We start from the raw sequence: 15,399 nt of genomic DNA, 5'->3' as shown, positions 1-15,399 counted from the left end.
ATGTCTTCATGGTTCAATTTAGGTAGGTTGTATGTGTCCAGGAATCTATCCATTTCTGATAGATTTCTCAGTTTGCTGGCATACAACTCTTTGTATTAATTTCTGATGACTCTTTTTATTTATTCTTTCAGTGTAGGACGAAAAGTTCTATAGATATCTGTTAGATCATTTGGTCTGTGGTGTTGATTAAATCTGCTGTTACCATTTTTATTTTCTGACTGGTTGATCTGTCCATTGCTGAAACTGGAGTACTGTTATATTGGAGTCTAAGTCTCCCTTTAAGTTCCTTATCATATTTTTTAAATAGACCAGTGCCTGTAATTATGTGCATATACATTTATAATAGTTACATCTTCTTGTTTAATCAATCCCTTAATCATTATATAGTGCCCCTCTTTCTCTCCCTTGACAGTTTTTGTGTTAAAGTTTATTTTGTCTGATATTAAGAAGGCTGCACCAGCTCTTTTTTGGTTTCTGTTGGCATGAAATATATTTTTCCAAACTTTCACTTTCAGTCTGCTTGCATCATTATTGGAAAGATGTGTTTCTTGTAAGCAGCAAATAGATTGGTTTTGTTTTTTAATCCATTCAGGCAGTCTGTGTCTTTTAACTTGAGAGTTGAGGGCATTTACATTCTATGTGACTGTTGATAAGTAATGAATTTGCCCTGCCATTTTTCCAAAGATATTTCTAATATATACTTCCTGTGATCTTTTACTGAGTGATTTTCTTCTTTTACTTTCTTTTTTATTGATGGCCATGTTTCTGTTTTTCTGTGTATAACACATCTTTGAGCATCTTTTGCAGGGCTGGACGAATGGTGACAAATTCTTTCAATTTCTGTTTGCTATGAAAGGTCTTTATTCCACCTTCACTCACAAATGAGAGCTTTGCAGGATATAATATTCTGGGATGGCAGCTTTTTTTCTCTTAGTACTTGGGCTATATCTCACCATCCCATCCTAGCCTGTAGGGTTTCTAATGAGAAGTCAGCTGTGAGTCTAATTGGAGATCCTCTGAGAGTGATCTGGCATTTCTCTCTCGCACATTTTAGAATTTTTTCTTTATGTTTGACTGTGGTGAGTTTCATTACAATGTGTTCTGGTGAGGATCTCTTCTGGTCATGTTTATTGGGAGTTCTGTGTGCTTCCTGTACTTGGATGTCTCTGTCCTTCTCCAAACCCGGGAAGTTTTCTGCTAGTATCTCACTAAAAAGGCCTTCTAATCCTTTCTCTCTATCCATGCCTTCAGGAACTCCTAGAACCAGAATGTTGGTTTTTTCAATAGTATCCTGTAGATTACAGACAATATTTTTCAGATTTCTAATTTCCTCTTCTTGTCTTGGTTTGTTTGTATACATTCTTGTGCTCTGTCTTCTATGTCCGATATTCTCTCTTCTGCCTCACTGATTCTGTTTTTAAGGCTCTTAGCTGTGTTTTTATTTGTTCTATTGAATTCTTCATTTCATATTGATTTCTCTTCAATATCTCAATTTCATGTTTTGTTAAATTCCTCATTGCATTTTGATTCCTTTTTAAGATTTCATTTTCATGAGCGAGATTTTCTTTCATGCCCTGCATGGATTTCAGTATTTCATGAATTTGTTTTTGATTACTTCTAAATATTCTTATCATAAATTTTTTGAGTTCTATTTCTTGCATTTCTTCTATCTTGTTGTCTTCATAATCTTGTATTGAAATGTCATGTTCTTTTGGGAGCATCATGTTGTCTTTCTTGTTCTTGTTTCCTTGTTTGTGCATTTGTTGTTTGGCATTGTAGAGATACTAGCTGGTTTCTCCTTTTTTATTTTTTCTCACGATGGTGGCTTTTCTTGTTGTACTATGTTTCGGTAGATAAGTGGACTGTCTGCTTTCAGTGAATGTCTAGAGGCTTGTGGTGGGTGTGGCCAGAGAATTCTATTCAGTTCTTCAGGGTTAAGGCTGTGCCTAAGGTGACACACCCAGGTTTGGTGTGGTAAATCTTTCTCTCTCTCTCTCTCTCTTTAATCAGAAGGGAAGTAATTCTGCTCAGCTGAGCTCTTTTCCTTGATGGTGACCAGTGCCTGAGTGCTAGCCCCAGTGGGTATAATATTCGTCTGCTCTGTCCCAAGGACCACACAAAGGATCGGTGCAGTCCTCAGTGTTAGCTCGGATTTCCCCACAATGTCTCTTACCAGGTAGTCAGGGCTGCCCAACCTTGTGGCATCTTCCACGGAGACTACTCAAAGTCTCACCCACACTGTGAGTTCTCCCACACACCCTTAGTTTTTTTTTTTTTTTTTTTTTTTTTTTTTTTTTTTCCCACAGTCCCAGTCAAAAGCTCCACACATTCACTAGATCTTAGTCTCCTGTTTTTACTCCCCACCAGAGTCACGTTTTTCTGCTCAACTGATTGCTGGATGCAGCCCCAAGCTGGCGCAGCTGTTATGTATGTATAAAATGGCACCTGCTCTGTTGGCTCATACGTCTTGGTAAGGTGATTGGAGGGACAGAATCATGTCCGTACCTTCCCTTTTATTTTTTCTGTCCTCTAGTTAGCCTGGTGTGCTTTCCCCCACAGAGCTTCAAGCTTCATTCCCTCTATGCTCTTCCTGTCACTTTTCTGCCAGTGTCTCGGGCTACTGCATTTTCATCTCACTTCACTTTCCAATGCTGGTGCAGAGGCTCTTGGCAGCTGGGGTCCTGAGCCGTGAATGCCTGTGCCCTTTACTTAGGTCCACCACGTCCCTCTGATTACAGAAGAGTTTCCTCTGTTGTTTTTTTCCCTAACTCTTCCCTGAGACTACACTATCTCCACTTTTAATAAACTATCTTCTCCTGGACAACCAGTAAGCTCCCTCCCTATTCCACCATCTTGAAGCCACCCCCAAGTGTAATTATTTTGCAGACATATCTAGAACCCAATTTTTAGGGTTTTCATTTTTATGCAATAATATTAATACATCATGTTTTTCTAACATGACACAAATTATGATGCATAACTAAAAATCACTAGAAAATATATGTATCACTTGATATTTGCACATATCTATCTCCATCTCTTTCTCTGGCTTACTCTGGCTTTTGTGTAAGTTCAAATACTGAAACTTGGAGGCACATACTAATTCTTGGGTCCTTCAGTAATTCCTCTGCACATTTGTCACTACTCAATCAAGCTTACTCCAATTAAGAAGTACCTGACATGTGTGTCTGCAAGAATGTTTTCTGTAATAATCCAGCAGATGGTGCTATTCTGCAATAAACAGCTGGCATTTTTGTCAGCAAAGTGCTATGGACTTAAAAGCATTTTTTTTAAATGTTTTATTGCTTACCTTGTGTTGTGACTTTTACAGTCCCTGGTTTGGTATCAGGAGATTTCCCTGGTTCTTAGAAAGAAAAAGATAAACAAATTAGTACAAAGTACTATTTCAGAAATATAGTCTAACAGCAAAAAATGATGTGAACGAGAAATGTCAGTTTAAAAATGAAATGTAAAACGTTTTGTCCTTGGTGCTCTGAATTTCAGAGAAATGAGCACATTATTAAGGGAAGGGGGAGAATAAGGCTTATGTAGACCAAAAAAATGAACAAAATTAAAGCACAATAATTTTATTTATTTATTTATTTCACAGGTAGAGTTATAGACAGTGAGAGAGAGAGAGAGAGAGAAATGTTTTCCATTCATTGTTTCACTCTTCAAAAGGCCATTATGGCTGGTGCTGCGCCGATCTGAAGCCAGGAGCCAGATACTTCTTCCTGGTCTCCCATGCGGGTGCAGGGGCCCAAGCATTTGGGCCATCCTCCACTGCCTTCCTGGGCCACAGCAGAGAGCTGGACTGGAAGAGGAGCAACCGGGACTAGAACCCAGCTTCCATAGGGGATGCCAGCACCGCAGTTGTAGGATTAACCAAGTGAGCCATGGCACCAACCCCAAGCATAATGATTTTAAAAAACATTGTTTCTCACTTTTAACTGACCATGAAGTATCACTTAGAGTTTATTTGGCACCTGAATTTGAATATGTCAGAATTACTTATCAATAATTTTTTTTTTTTTGGACAGGCAGAGTGGACAGTGAGAGAGAGAGACAGAGAGAAAGGTCTTCCTTTTGCCGTTGGTTCACCCTCCAATGGCTGCCGCGGCCAGTGCGCGGCGGCCGGCGCACCGCACTGATCCAATGGCAGGAGCCAGGTGCTTCTCCTGGTTTCCCATGGGGTGCAGGGCCCAAGCACTTGGGCCATCCTCCACTGCACTTCCTGGCCACAGCAGAGAGCTGGCCTGGAAGAGGGGCAACCGGGACAGAATCCGGCACCCCGACCGGGACTAGAACCCGGTGTGCCAGCGCCGCAAGGCGGAGGATTAGCCTAGTGACCGTGGTGCCAGCCGTATAAATCATTTCTGTATTATCAGGCTTTTGAAATGGATAGGGCATTTAGATACAACTGAAATGGCTCATTGGAGGTCACTGGCTAAGATGAGAGTAAAGCCCAGAACAACCAATTTCTAGATGGAGCCTCAACTCTAAGATGTCAGTCCTTGTACTGATGAGGTGCCCATCACTGTCAAGGTGGCCCTGGGCTACAACATGTATTGTAAGGGTGTGAGTAAGCTTCATTTTATAATCTTTCTCTCTTAGCAGACTTTTGGCTGTTTTTTTTTTTCCTTTTATTCTGAATTTTGTGTTTAAAGAAACAGAACACAGAAATATATGTGATAAATATTTATGTATGTTTAATCAATTAGAATGAAAAATAATGTAGATAAAAATATTTCAAAAGACAATGACTCATTTCACATTTCACTTACAATTGTTTTAGGACAATTTCTACTGTTTTCAACATTAAATTTTAATAATATTGAAAGCAAGATTTAGTCATTTATTTTAGATATTTACCTTTGTTCATTTATTCTTCTTACACTTTATTAGAAACTTTCAGGTATTGGTTCTAAATTAGGTGTAAATGTCACCATGTTCCTGAAGTTGTAATTATGAAGTGTATGAAGTTCATAACTGTAAAGCTGTATAGTTCTATATACATCCCTATGTACTTACCTCTAAGTGTATAGTTTAAAAAACTTGTCATAGGACCACAAGTCCCCTTAAGTTGGGTGGTAAAAATACTATCTTCAGTGTTAAAGTGATCATATGGGTAGAATTAAGTGTTAAAGTGATCATATAAATAGAATTAAGTGTCTGGTAATTATGATGGATGGAATTAAAAAGGAGTGAATGTTCCAACTTGGGAAGCAGTCCACAAAGCAGATTCATAGAATGACAATCACTTTAAATAGCACTCTGACCTCAGAATAAGCCTTTAAGGCATTCTAGTCTTGTTGAAAAGCCCACTAGAACATTTCAGTCATGAAAAGCCAAGACACTGTGGCAAAAAAAATGTCCTGCAAGAAGGACCTCAGTTGGTGTGACCCCAGTGGAAAGAAGTGGTCATCAAAGCAGTTATTTTTCTCTGAAGGGGGAGAGAACTTAACTTTGCTTATGAACTTGTCTAAATACTGATAGAGTTTGAGGATTCAAAAGGCTTCCATAGCCTAGACAGCTCGTGTCAGTAGCCTCAGATGATCACTGATGTTATACTAAGAGTGCTAATTGTTAAATTAACAACAGGAGTCACTGTGCACTAACTTCCCATGTAGGACCTCTGTCCTCAGAGAATTTTATTATGACAGTCAACAGTAAAACTTGTTCTAAAAGATTTTTTTTAGTTTTAGTTTATTAAGTGGAGGAAATTTTTATCTCTCATAAGTTTTAGTGATTCTTAGTGTCCAACTCCATTGCTTGTTACTTAGGAGCTTCCTTAATTAATGATAAAACTCATTCTCAAGGACTTAATTTTAAAGTATTAAGTGGAGGATATTATTATGTCTCATAAGTTATGGTTATGTCTAAGTGCTTGCAAAGTATATATCATTCTTGGGTGCTTCTTTAAAGTTAGTAAAGTTTCTAAAAAATTGAAATTAACTTTGAGATGCAATGACTTTGAACAGCCTTTGTCTGACTGTTGTGGGACAGTTTTTTGTTTTGTTTTGTTTTGATTTGATTTGATTTGATTTGCTTTGCTTTTATCATGCAAAGTGTTGAATTCTTACTTAGTATAGAGTTGGTCTTTTGTGTATAAAGTTAAATGAAAATAGATATTAGTGGAGAATGGAACTGGGAAAGAGAGAAGGAGGAGTGGGAGGGATAGGAGTGTGGATGGGAGGGTGGATATGGTAAGAGGAATCACTATGTTTCTAAAGTTGTACTTATGAAATGCATGAAATTTGTATTCCTTAAATAAAAGCTATTGGGGAAAAATGAATGAGCAGAAAAAAAAAGTAGTGGTTTATATACATCTATATTAAATCTTTCATTTAATTATTATCCAGCATTGATTAAATGCAGCTTATTTAACTTTGTGATACTTGTTAGAGTTAGGAAATAACAATATTGCACCAAAATGATTTGACAAGCAATCATAAGCAAAGATTTCATGTTTTTCAGCCAAACAAGAGATTCAATTTCTAACTCATGCTTAATCATTTGTTTTTGAGATAATTATTCATTTATAACAATCATAATCATGAAAAAGCCATTTTTTTCATTTTACATCATATAAATATATATTGTTATTTCTATATATGTGATTATTATTTTAGTTTTTCTTCAAATAAACTATCTTTACCCAAAACTAAATACTGTTGACCTATGATTTGTTTATAATTAATTTTCATTTTTTCAACTAGCATGTTTCTCCAACCTATAATAGATGACACAATTAGTAATCAGTCGTCTACATAGATACTATATTCATGATACAACTCCGCGTATTGTTTTAATTCTATTCTTATGTAATTAGTGTTTAATAGCCCCTTATTTAATACTTAGTTCTTAAAAATGGTTATGAGGAAGAAAAGAATATGTACACAGAAAAGATCAACAAAGAGCTCTGGAATGCTCAAATGTCTCACTCTTTGGGGATCTCATCATATTAAAGAATTGTAGTCTGTGACTACATTTTAAAACTATTTTAGGATTTTTTCTATTGGTGAACAACCTTAGAATTTTGCAGCTGATTTTTTTTTGTCTTCTCCTTTTGCTTTATATCCTCTTATGTCATTTATCTTACACAATTAAGCCACACATAAAATTCTATGGACCATTTGGTATATTTGTGAATTATAAATGGTTTTCTTGGAACCATATTACTCCTCCCACTGACCATTCAGTTTCTCTGTCAGCTTTTTCCTTGATGGTTAAGTTGAGAAACATGTTCCTGATTTCCCGGAGTCCCCCATTTGAGTGCCTGGACAGATTCATCAGTTCTTAGCAGAGTCACATTGTCACCCTAATCTGTCTTTTGCCGGCTGTGTGCACATTGAATGACCATGTTTTATGCTTATTTCCTATGGGCTCTTTTTTCTGTTCTATCTCAATTCCCTCTCTGAGTTCTCCCTAATGCTTGGCTCATCAAAAAACAACAAAAAACAAAAACAAAAATAGTTCACTAGTGTGTTGTGAATCATTAAAAATAGTGATCCCAGAATCAAGATTCTTTTTTTTTTAACTTTTATTTAATGAATATAAATTTCCAAAGTACAGCTTATGGATTACAATGGCTTCCCCCCATAACGTCCCTCCCACCTGCAACCCTCCCCTTTCCCACTCTTTTTCAAAGAAGAAATTGAAACATTTTGTTTTAGAAATATCTTGCTAATAATGCAATATTACCAGATATTTAGCCTGTCTGTAGATGAAAAAATTATGGGAAAACCAAAACACATATATCTTTTTAAATAAGATACTAGCAACTAATGACAAATTATCTGGCAAACCAATGAGCTGCTACAACAGGCTCTAAGTTATTGTGTTCTATTCATATAAAATGCATTATTACCTTTGGATGTGTGTACTCTCAGAATAGAAGAGCATTAATATTTGAAAGTTACTGTACACCTCAGAAGCTCATAAGCTAAGCCTCTTGTACTTCTTGCTCCAGGAAAGCATATTTCAGGTGCCTTACCTCATTTCAGTATGATAATTACCCTATTGAGACAAAATTAATCATGAAGCAGCCTTCGGCCATCCTGTCTGACCAAGGGGACTTAAGCCTGAAAGAAGGACCTATTTGCTGCCAGATATGCAAATTGAAACAGGTGAACAATGCAGAAATATGAATAATTTATCAAAATAATCTTATTCCTAGAGGTTAAAAAAACTAAATAAGCTGGCAGTATCATTTACAATAGGTAGTATAAATCAGCTACACTATTTTTTCCCAGAAAATCTTCACCTCATCAAACCATGTATTTTGTTTTAGAATCTAAGTAGAATTTATCTTATTCATCTTAGTAGCTTAACACGATAGAGTTCAATTCAGCAAAAAAATTTATATATATATGTAATGTTTGATGTCTCTTAATTCCTTTCACCTTAAGTGTTTGCTCAATTACTAAGAAAATGACTATCTTTCTTGTTAAAATCATTCTATGCATTTTAATCTATAAAACAAAGAATTTGATGCTTTAATTAAATATATATATATATATATTTGGATTTAGCTTTTTCCAATGTGATTGGGAGAAAATTAAATGTAAGAAAATGAAAAATGATTGGAAATCATAGATCAGAATAGTACATATTTCCCTTCCAAAGTATCATCTTGTTATTCTATTGGAATATTATGAGAGTAATGCATTTCTTGAGCAATTAAAAATTTAGAGTAAAAATGAAGATATCAATATATTTAAAGCATTAAACAAATAATGTAGTTTTGTAATAAAAGAAGAAGTTATAATTGAGAAACAGATCACTTGACTTTTTATTCTTCAGTGTGTATAACATTTGGGGAAGGCAGACTCCACCTAGATTAAGGATAAGTGTAATGCATAAATCTAATAGAAGGACAGAAAGAAATCCCGTGAGCTGATACAAAGTCCCATTCCTGTAAATGCCAGACAGAGAAATGCCTGTCTCAGCAGTCTTAGATGTGTGTGCTTCAAAGCTAAAGGGACAGGTACCTCTTGTCACTCCAAATCCCTTTCCATCTTCTACAGCAATTTGATTTGTAAAATCAATTGCGAGAAAAGCTAATAACAGTATTAGAAAAATTCTCCTATACTATGTTTTCAGAGCAAATTTCATTATTTGTTTGTTTATTTTCATTATTGAGGTTTGTCTTGGTAGTCCTGTTACCATGAAATAATTATTCCCTCCTCTGAGATGTTGAAAGTGTGCATTTTGAGTAGCAAATGGAACTGATTTTCTTTTTTTTAAAAAAATATTTATTTATTAGAAAGGCAAAGTTACAGAGAGGCAGAGGGAGAGAGAGTGAGTGAGCGAGAGAGGTCTTCCCTTCTCTGGTTCACTCCTCAGATAGCTGCACCAGCCAATCAGAAACCAGGAGTCAGGAGCTTCTTCAGGGTCTGTCATGTGGGTGCCCAAGGATTTGGGCCATCTTCTATTGCTTTCCCAGGCCATAACAGAGAGCTGGATCAGAAGTGGAGCAGCTAGGTCTTGAAACAGCGCCCATTTGGAATGCCAGCACTACAAGTGGCAGCTTTACCCACTATGCCACAGCACCAGCCCCTGGACTAATTTTATTAGCAGAAGCATATAATTCCAAGAATAATAAGAACTTGAGTGGAAATCTGAATTATACTTAGAATTTCAAATAGAAACTTGACACTTAGCTAAAATAAATGTATAATTTGGAAAAAAATATTTGTCATATGCATGGTTTTTCATATGCATCGATTTTAGGACTCACTGGGGCTCTTTAAGGAAAAATAACATCAAGAATTTATTTTAGAATATGTTGTATTATATATAAAAAGTAAGTGTATATATATAGATATATGTATTTATAAACGTGCTTATAAGGCAGATTTTCTGATTATTTATATTTAGCCATACTTTCCAGTTAAAATTTCAATCTTAAAATTTAAATGAGGGTGTGCAGTGCTGTAACGCAGCAACTTAAACCACGAGTTGCAACTCTGGCATCCCATATGAGCACTGCTGCTTCTCATGCAACTCCCTGCTAATGTACCTCAGAAAGCAACAGATGAACCAAGTACCTGGACCTCTCCCACCCGTGTGGGAGCCCCAGGTGGAGTTCCAGGCTCCTAGCTTCAGCTTGGCCAAGACTCACTGGGATCATTTGGGGAGTCAACCAGTAAATGGAATCTCTCTCTCTCTCTCTTTCTCTCTCTTACCTCCCTCCTCTTCTCCCCCTCAATCTTCTCTGTTTATCCTCTCGCTGTGTGTAACTTTGACTTTAAAAAAAATAAATAAAGCTTTTTAAAAAATTGAATAAATTTCTGTGGATAGACCCCCTAGGCCACAGTTTACATGCAGAGAAAGAAGTGGTTCCATCATTAAATGATATAACGGAATAGTGTGATCGAAATTCAGCCCTGAAGAAACAAGTCCCAGCACTCTAGCCTCGGTAGACAGAGAATGTGGATCCAGAAAATACGAAGTAGACACACGTAACTTTTATCTCATTATTCAGCTTGGAAATATTATAAATGAAATTGTAAGCATGAATGTTATCCTACAAAAATAGAAAGTAATTAGGATACTGGAAGGGAAAACTGCAGATAGAAACCAACTTCTCTTTGCTTCTAACCTCAATATTTCACACAGTTTTTGGCACAGAGTAGACCTTCAGTAAGTGATCTCACTGAACAAATGAATAATGATTAGCCAATCAGGTGTTTGAGAAATCAGTCCTGTACCTGAAAATTCTAAGTCAAAGAAGTAGCAATTGTCCTCAGGAAATTTCTTGGACTTTCTATTTTTCTTTTCTCTATATACTTATTAGATGTCATAATCTGAAGATGTTATAATCACAATAAAAAAATCTACATTTTAATAAAAATTCAATGTTGATAAAATGCAAATTTATAAATAGATGAAAATGTCATGAGAGAAGGAATTCTTAACAGAGAATACTAAATCAAATAATTTCAGAAAGATTCAGAGGTGATTTTTTAACCAAACACTTTTCACTAATCCTGTTCCTCAAGTTGAACAGGCAATTTAGGAATTTAATAATTTGCATTTGCTTATTTTAAGTGACAAAATATTTATTTCATAAGTGCCTCTAGGAGCTAGATACAATATTATCTACAGAAAAGAATTAGTTTTATCCACAGTCTGATTAATGATATTACATGGAAAATGCTAAAAGAGTGAATACTACATATTTACAGATAAACAGTTTTTTAAAATATTTAATTACTTATTTTAATTCAGAGTTATAGAGAGACAGTGTGTGTGTTGGGGGCGGATCTTCCATCTGCTGATTCACTCCCCAGGCGGCTGCAACAGCCAGGACTGAACCAGGCTGAAGCCAAGAGCCATGAGTTTCCTGGGGTCTCCCAAATGGATGGCAGGGCCCTAAACACTTGGGCCATCTTAAGTTGCTTTTCCCAGGCTATCAGCAGGCAGCTGGATCAGAAGTGAAGCTTTGGGAATTCCGTGACAGCTTTACCTGCTATACTGCAATACCAACTCCCAGGTAGACAATTTTAAAGTGGCAGAATACAAATAAGACTTGAGGGGCTGGCGCCCTGGCTCCTTTGGTTAATCCTCCGCCTGTGGCACTGGCATCCCATATAGGTTCTAGTCCTGGTTGCTCCTCTTCCAGTCCAGCTCTCTGCTGTGGCCCGGGAAAGCAGTGGAGGCTGGCCCAAGTGCTTGGGCCCCTGTGTCCTCATGGGAGACCAGGAAGAAGCACCTGGCTCCTGGCTTCTGATCGGTACAGCTCCAGCCATGGTGGCCTTTTGGGGAATGAACCAATGGAAGGAAGACCTTTCTCTCTGTCTCTCTGTCTCTCACTGTATAACTCTACCTGTCAAATAATAATAATAAAAAAAAAAAAACTTGAGCAAAATAGGTTATAGAGCCACAAAAAGATGATGGAAAAAAGTTGCAAGGTGAATACACGATAATGTATTCTCTTGAAATAACACACTCTTTTGGATCAGTCTAGCTTGTATAAAAGTCTTATTTGGTGTTATTAATAATGAAAAGTGTTAAATTATCTTTGCAGGAGGCCACTGGATTGAGCCAGCTCTGTAGAGTGAATTCCTACATTGTGAACAGCTGCATAACTGGAGACTGTGTTTTCTGTAACAGATAGCTGGACCTTAACCAAAGGAAACCCAATTTGGGGGTATATTGGAATATATTTTCTATAACAGATAGTTGGATCGCTGACGATCAGAAGCAGCTGAGCTTCAGCCAATCACAGGCATGTAACTGGTCAGACTACATCCAAACAAGACAAAAGCCCAGATGTAATCAATCGAGCTCTTTGGATCCTTTCCTTCCACATTCAGCTTATAAAGAAGCTTACTGCCCAAGTGGCTCAGTCAAGCTTCCTGGAGCTCTTATTTTTAAGTGCTGTCCAACTCACGAACCATCATTTGCTCAAACACACTCTGTTAAATTTAATTCATTTAGAGTTTTTTATTTCACCAAAATAATCTTTTAAAAATTGTTTAAAACACTTAGCAAATAAGATATTTTTTTTATGACACTGAAAGCCACACTGCATTTTATAGCAGGGCAGTTACACAGCCATGTTTTGAAGAGATAAAATGTTCATAATTTTCAGGGGAAATGGGCTATCTTTGCAGCAGAGAAACCCAGTAAAAATGTCACTGGATAAATGCTCCACTTATAAAGCAATACTTTTTAGATCAGACAAGTGTTCATGGATATGGAAAGAAATTAATAAGCTAGAGACTTGAAAGCAGAAATTAATAGAGTTTTGAAATGTGATTCCGAAATACAGAGGAGTAAGGAGGGTATTTATTGTGATAAAACAGTTTGGAATCTTATGATTGGCTTGAAGATAATTTAGTTACCTTGTAATACGTGTAAAATTTGAAACTCTACTAGAATTTCAGGTGAAAATTTTGAGTAAACATTTAGAGGAAAGTATCTTCCCTGAATAGAGTCTAAAGTTATCCACATGGAGATATAAATAAAATTATGAGAGTGATCAATTTTTTTCCCAAAGAAAACATAAACAGAGGAGCTCAGGTTTTCACCTCATCAAGAAATATTCTAGTTTATAATCTATAAAAACAATTCAAATGCTGATTTCAACAAGGATTGTGGAAAGTAATTTTTAATGATTTAGTTATTTATTTGAAAGTAAGAGTTACAGAAAGGAGGTGGGTAGGTCTTCCATCCATTGATTTACTCCCCAGATGGCCACAATGGCCAGGGCTAAGCCAGGCTAAAGTGAGGATCCAGGCGCTTCCTCCAGGTCTCCCATGTGGGTGCAGGGGCCCAGGTACTTGGACCATCCTTCGCTGCTTTTCCCAGGCCATTAGCAGGGAGCCAGATCTCAAATGCAGCAGCCTGGACAGGAATCTATACCTATATAATATGGCAACGCTATAGGCTTCATGGCTAAACCATGAAGCCAACCCAGGGAAGATTAATTTTAAAAATAAGAAAATAAACTTCAAGATTAAATAAGAATAAAATCTGCTTTCATATCTAAGGGCCCTTGGCAACCACTGAAGGTAGGTAGTGATAAAAGGAAGCAGAGGGTGCAAGTCACTCATTTGATAAGTATGGCATGGGTTAATCTGAGAAAACAGTAGAATGCAAATTGGCTTGAAGGCAGAAAGAGAGCCAAGCAAATGCTGTCTTAATTTAATTTATTGAAAGTTTTTATTTCACCAAAATAATCTTTTAAAAATTGTTTAAAACACTTAGCAAATGCGATAAAATTATTTTTTCTTACTACAGAGAGAGTAAGGCGATACCCTTACAGGGAGAGAGTAAGGAGATATCCAATGAAGAGAAAAATATGGAAAAGTCCAGGAAAAGACTGTTAAGGTGGCAAGATCTCTGTCTGAGTGGAAAAGAGTATAAAAAAAGCACAGATAGATGCAGCTGTCTGGAGGGAATGCACACCTCTTCATCTGGAAATCAAACTTCCCCTGTTGAAATATTAAAAATGAACATTTGTTTTTCTGAAAGGCCGTGTTGTGATCAATCATCACAAAATATGCAGAGCACAGAAGAGAGCTTCAAAATCAAAATGGATTCAGCATCGTTGAGAATGAAATCTCACTACAGAAAGCAAAGTTCTGGAAGTCAGGGAAAGGAATTAAAAAGAGAAAAGTACTGCAGAGAAGAGGAATTGAAAACAAGTTATACAAACAGAAAATTGTGAAATGAAAGACGGCAATTGAGGGAAAGAAAATGGCAAAATATTTCATATTTAAATTGCTATTGCTGTGATTCAGCTTTTATATTGCAGACATGTAGCTTATTCCACATCATCTGTGAGTATTCTAATGTATCAGGGTCCTAGGGACACCATTTTCTCAAATAAAAGAGAACCATTTAGCACATAATTAACAGATCTATACGACAGAAAGGCAATGCTTCATTTCCTTCTTTATATTATTGGAATCTCAATCTTCTCTTTGGGCTTATATCAATAGTCATTAACACCAAAATATCTGGATGAAGAATTCGTTTTTGAAACTACGTAGTATGATACATGCCACACACTTGAGAGTCTTCTTCAAATCTAATACATGAAAATAGGCAATTAATTATTTCTATAAGTGTGAAAGTGATTTTATGTTCTTGTATATATCAAGGATTTGTGGGAAAACATACGCTGGTGCTTCAAGTAAAATCCACGAAATGTCATCCGTTCAGACAATAATCCATACTTATTCCCAGCTAGAGACACTGAGGCCCTTTTAAGTTGTGTGGAAAATAGTGCTTATTTCTATTTACTTGAAAGGCAGAGTTACAGAGAGAAGAGAGAGAGAGAGCGATCTTCCCTATGCTGATTCACTTTTCAAGTGGCCGCATCAGCCAGGGCTAGGCCAGGCTGAAGCCAAGAGCCAGGAGCTTCTGAGTCTCCCATGTGGGTGCAAGGAATCAAGGACTTGGGCCATCTCTGGCTGCTTTCCCACCACATTAGCAGGGAGCTGGATGGGAAGTGCAGCAGCTGGGACTACAACCAGTGCCTGCCTAGGATCACAGGACTAAGCAGGCATATTTAAAATTAAAATGATGTTTAATGGGCAGCCTAGTGGTTCTGTTAACATCAAAGTGACATGTTAAGATCACATAGGACTGATATTCCTTCTGGAGCCCACATTTTCACATATTGCAGCAAATGTACCACTTTCCCTAAGGGCCATACAATAATAGGTTATTTTAAAAGCCAGCCTCTAAGTTTGAATATTCAAAAACCCACACTTATATGCATAAGTAAGGCAGTTAATATTCAATTACTGGAGCAGTGAGCACAGGAACATGTGAAAGCAAGTGACTGTAAGTACGTAAAAACAATTTCCCATGGACTTCAGTACAATGTATTAGCTTTCAAACAAGCAACTCAACTGAAATCTACCTTCATAGCTATGA

The 15,399-nt window shown here is 36.7% G+C and overlaps 1 protein-coding gene across 1 annotated transcript in view; it reads right to left on the bottom strand.

The window, feature by feature from the left end:
* TRDN (triadin) overlaps nt 1-15,399 on the bottom strand; it is a gene marked incomplete at its 5' end in the record, with an annotated part of 426,296 nt that overhangs the window by 181,020 nt on the left and 229,877 nt on the right. Inside the window, 1 exon segment of the mRNA NM_001082743.1 lies at nt 3,311-3,364. Coding sequence (NP_001076212.1) covers nt 3,311-3,364 — 54 coding nt within the window.

The sequence above is a fragment of the Oryctolagus cuniculus genome, chromosome 5 (assembly GCF_964237555.1).
Source record: "Oryctolagus cuniculus chromosome 5, mOryCun1.1, whole genome shotgun sequence".
NCBI lineage: Eukaryota > Metazoa > Chordata > Mammalia > Lagomorpha > Leporidae > Oryctolagus > Oryctolagus cuniculus.
This window is presented reverse-complemented; position numbering and strand designations above follow the sequence as displayed.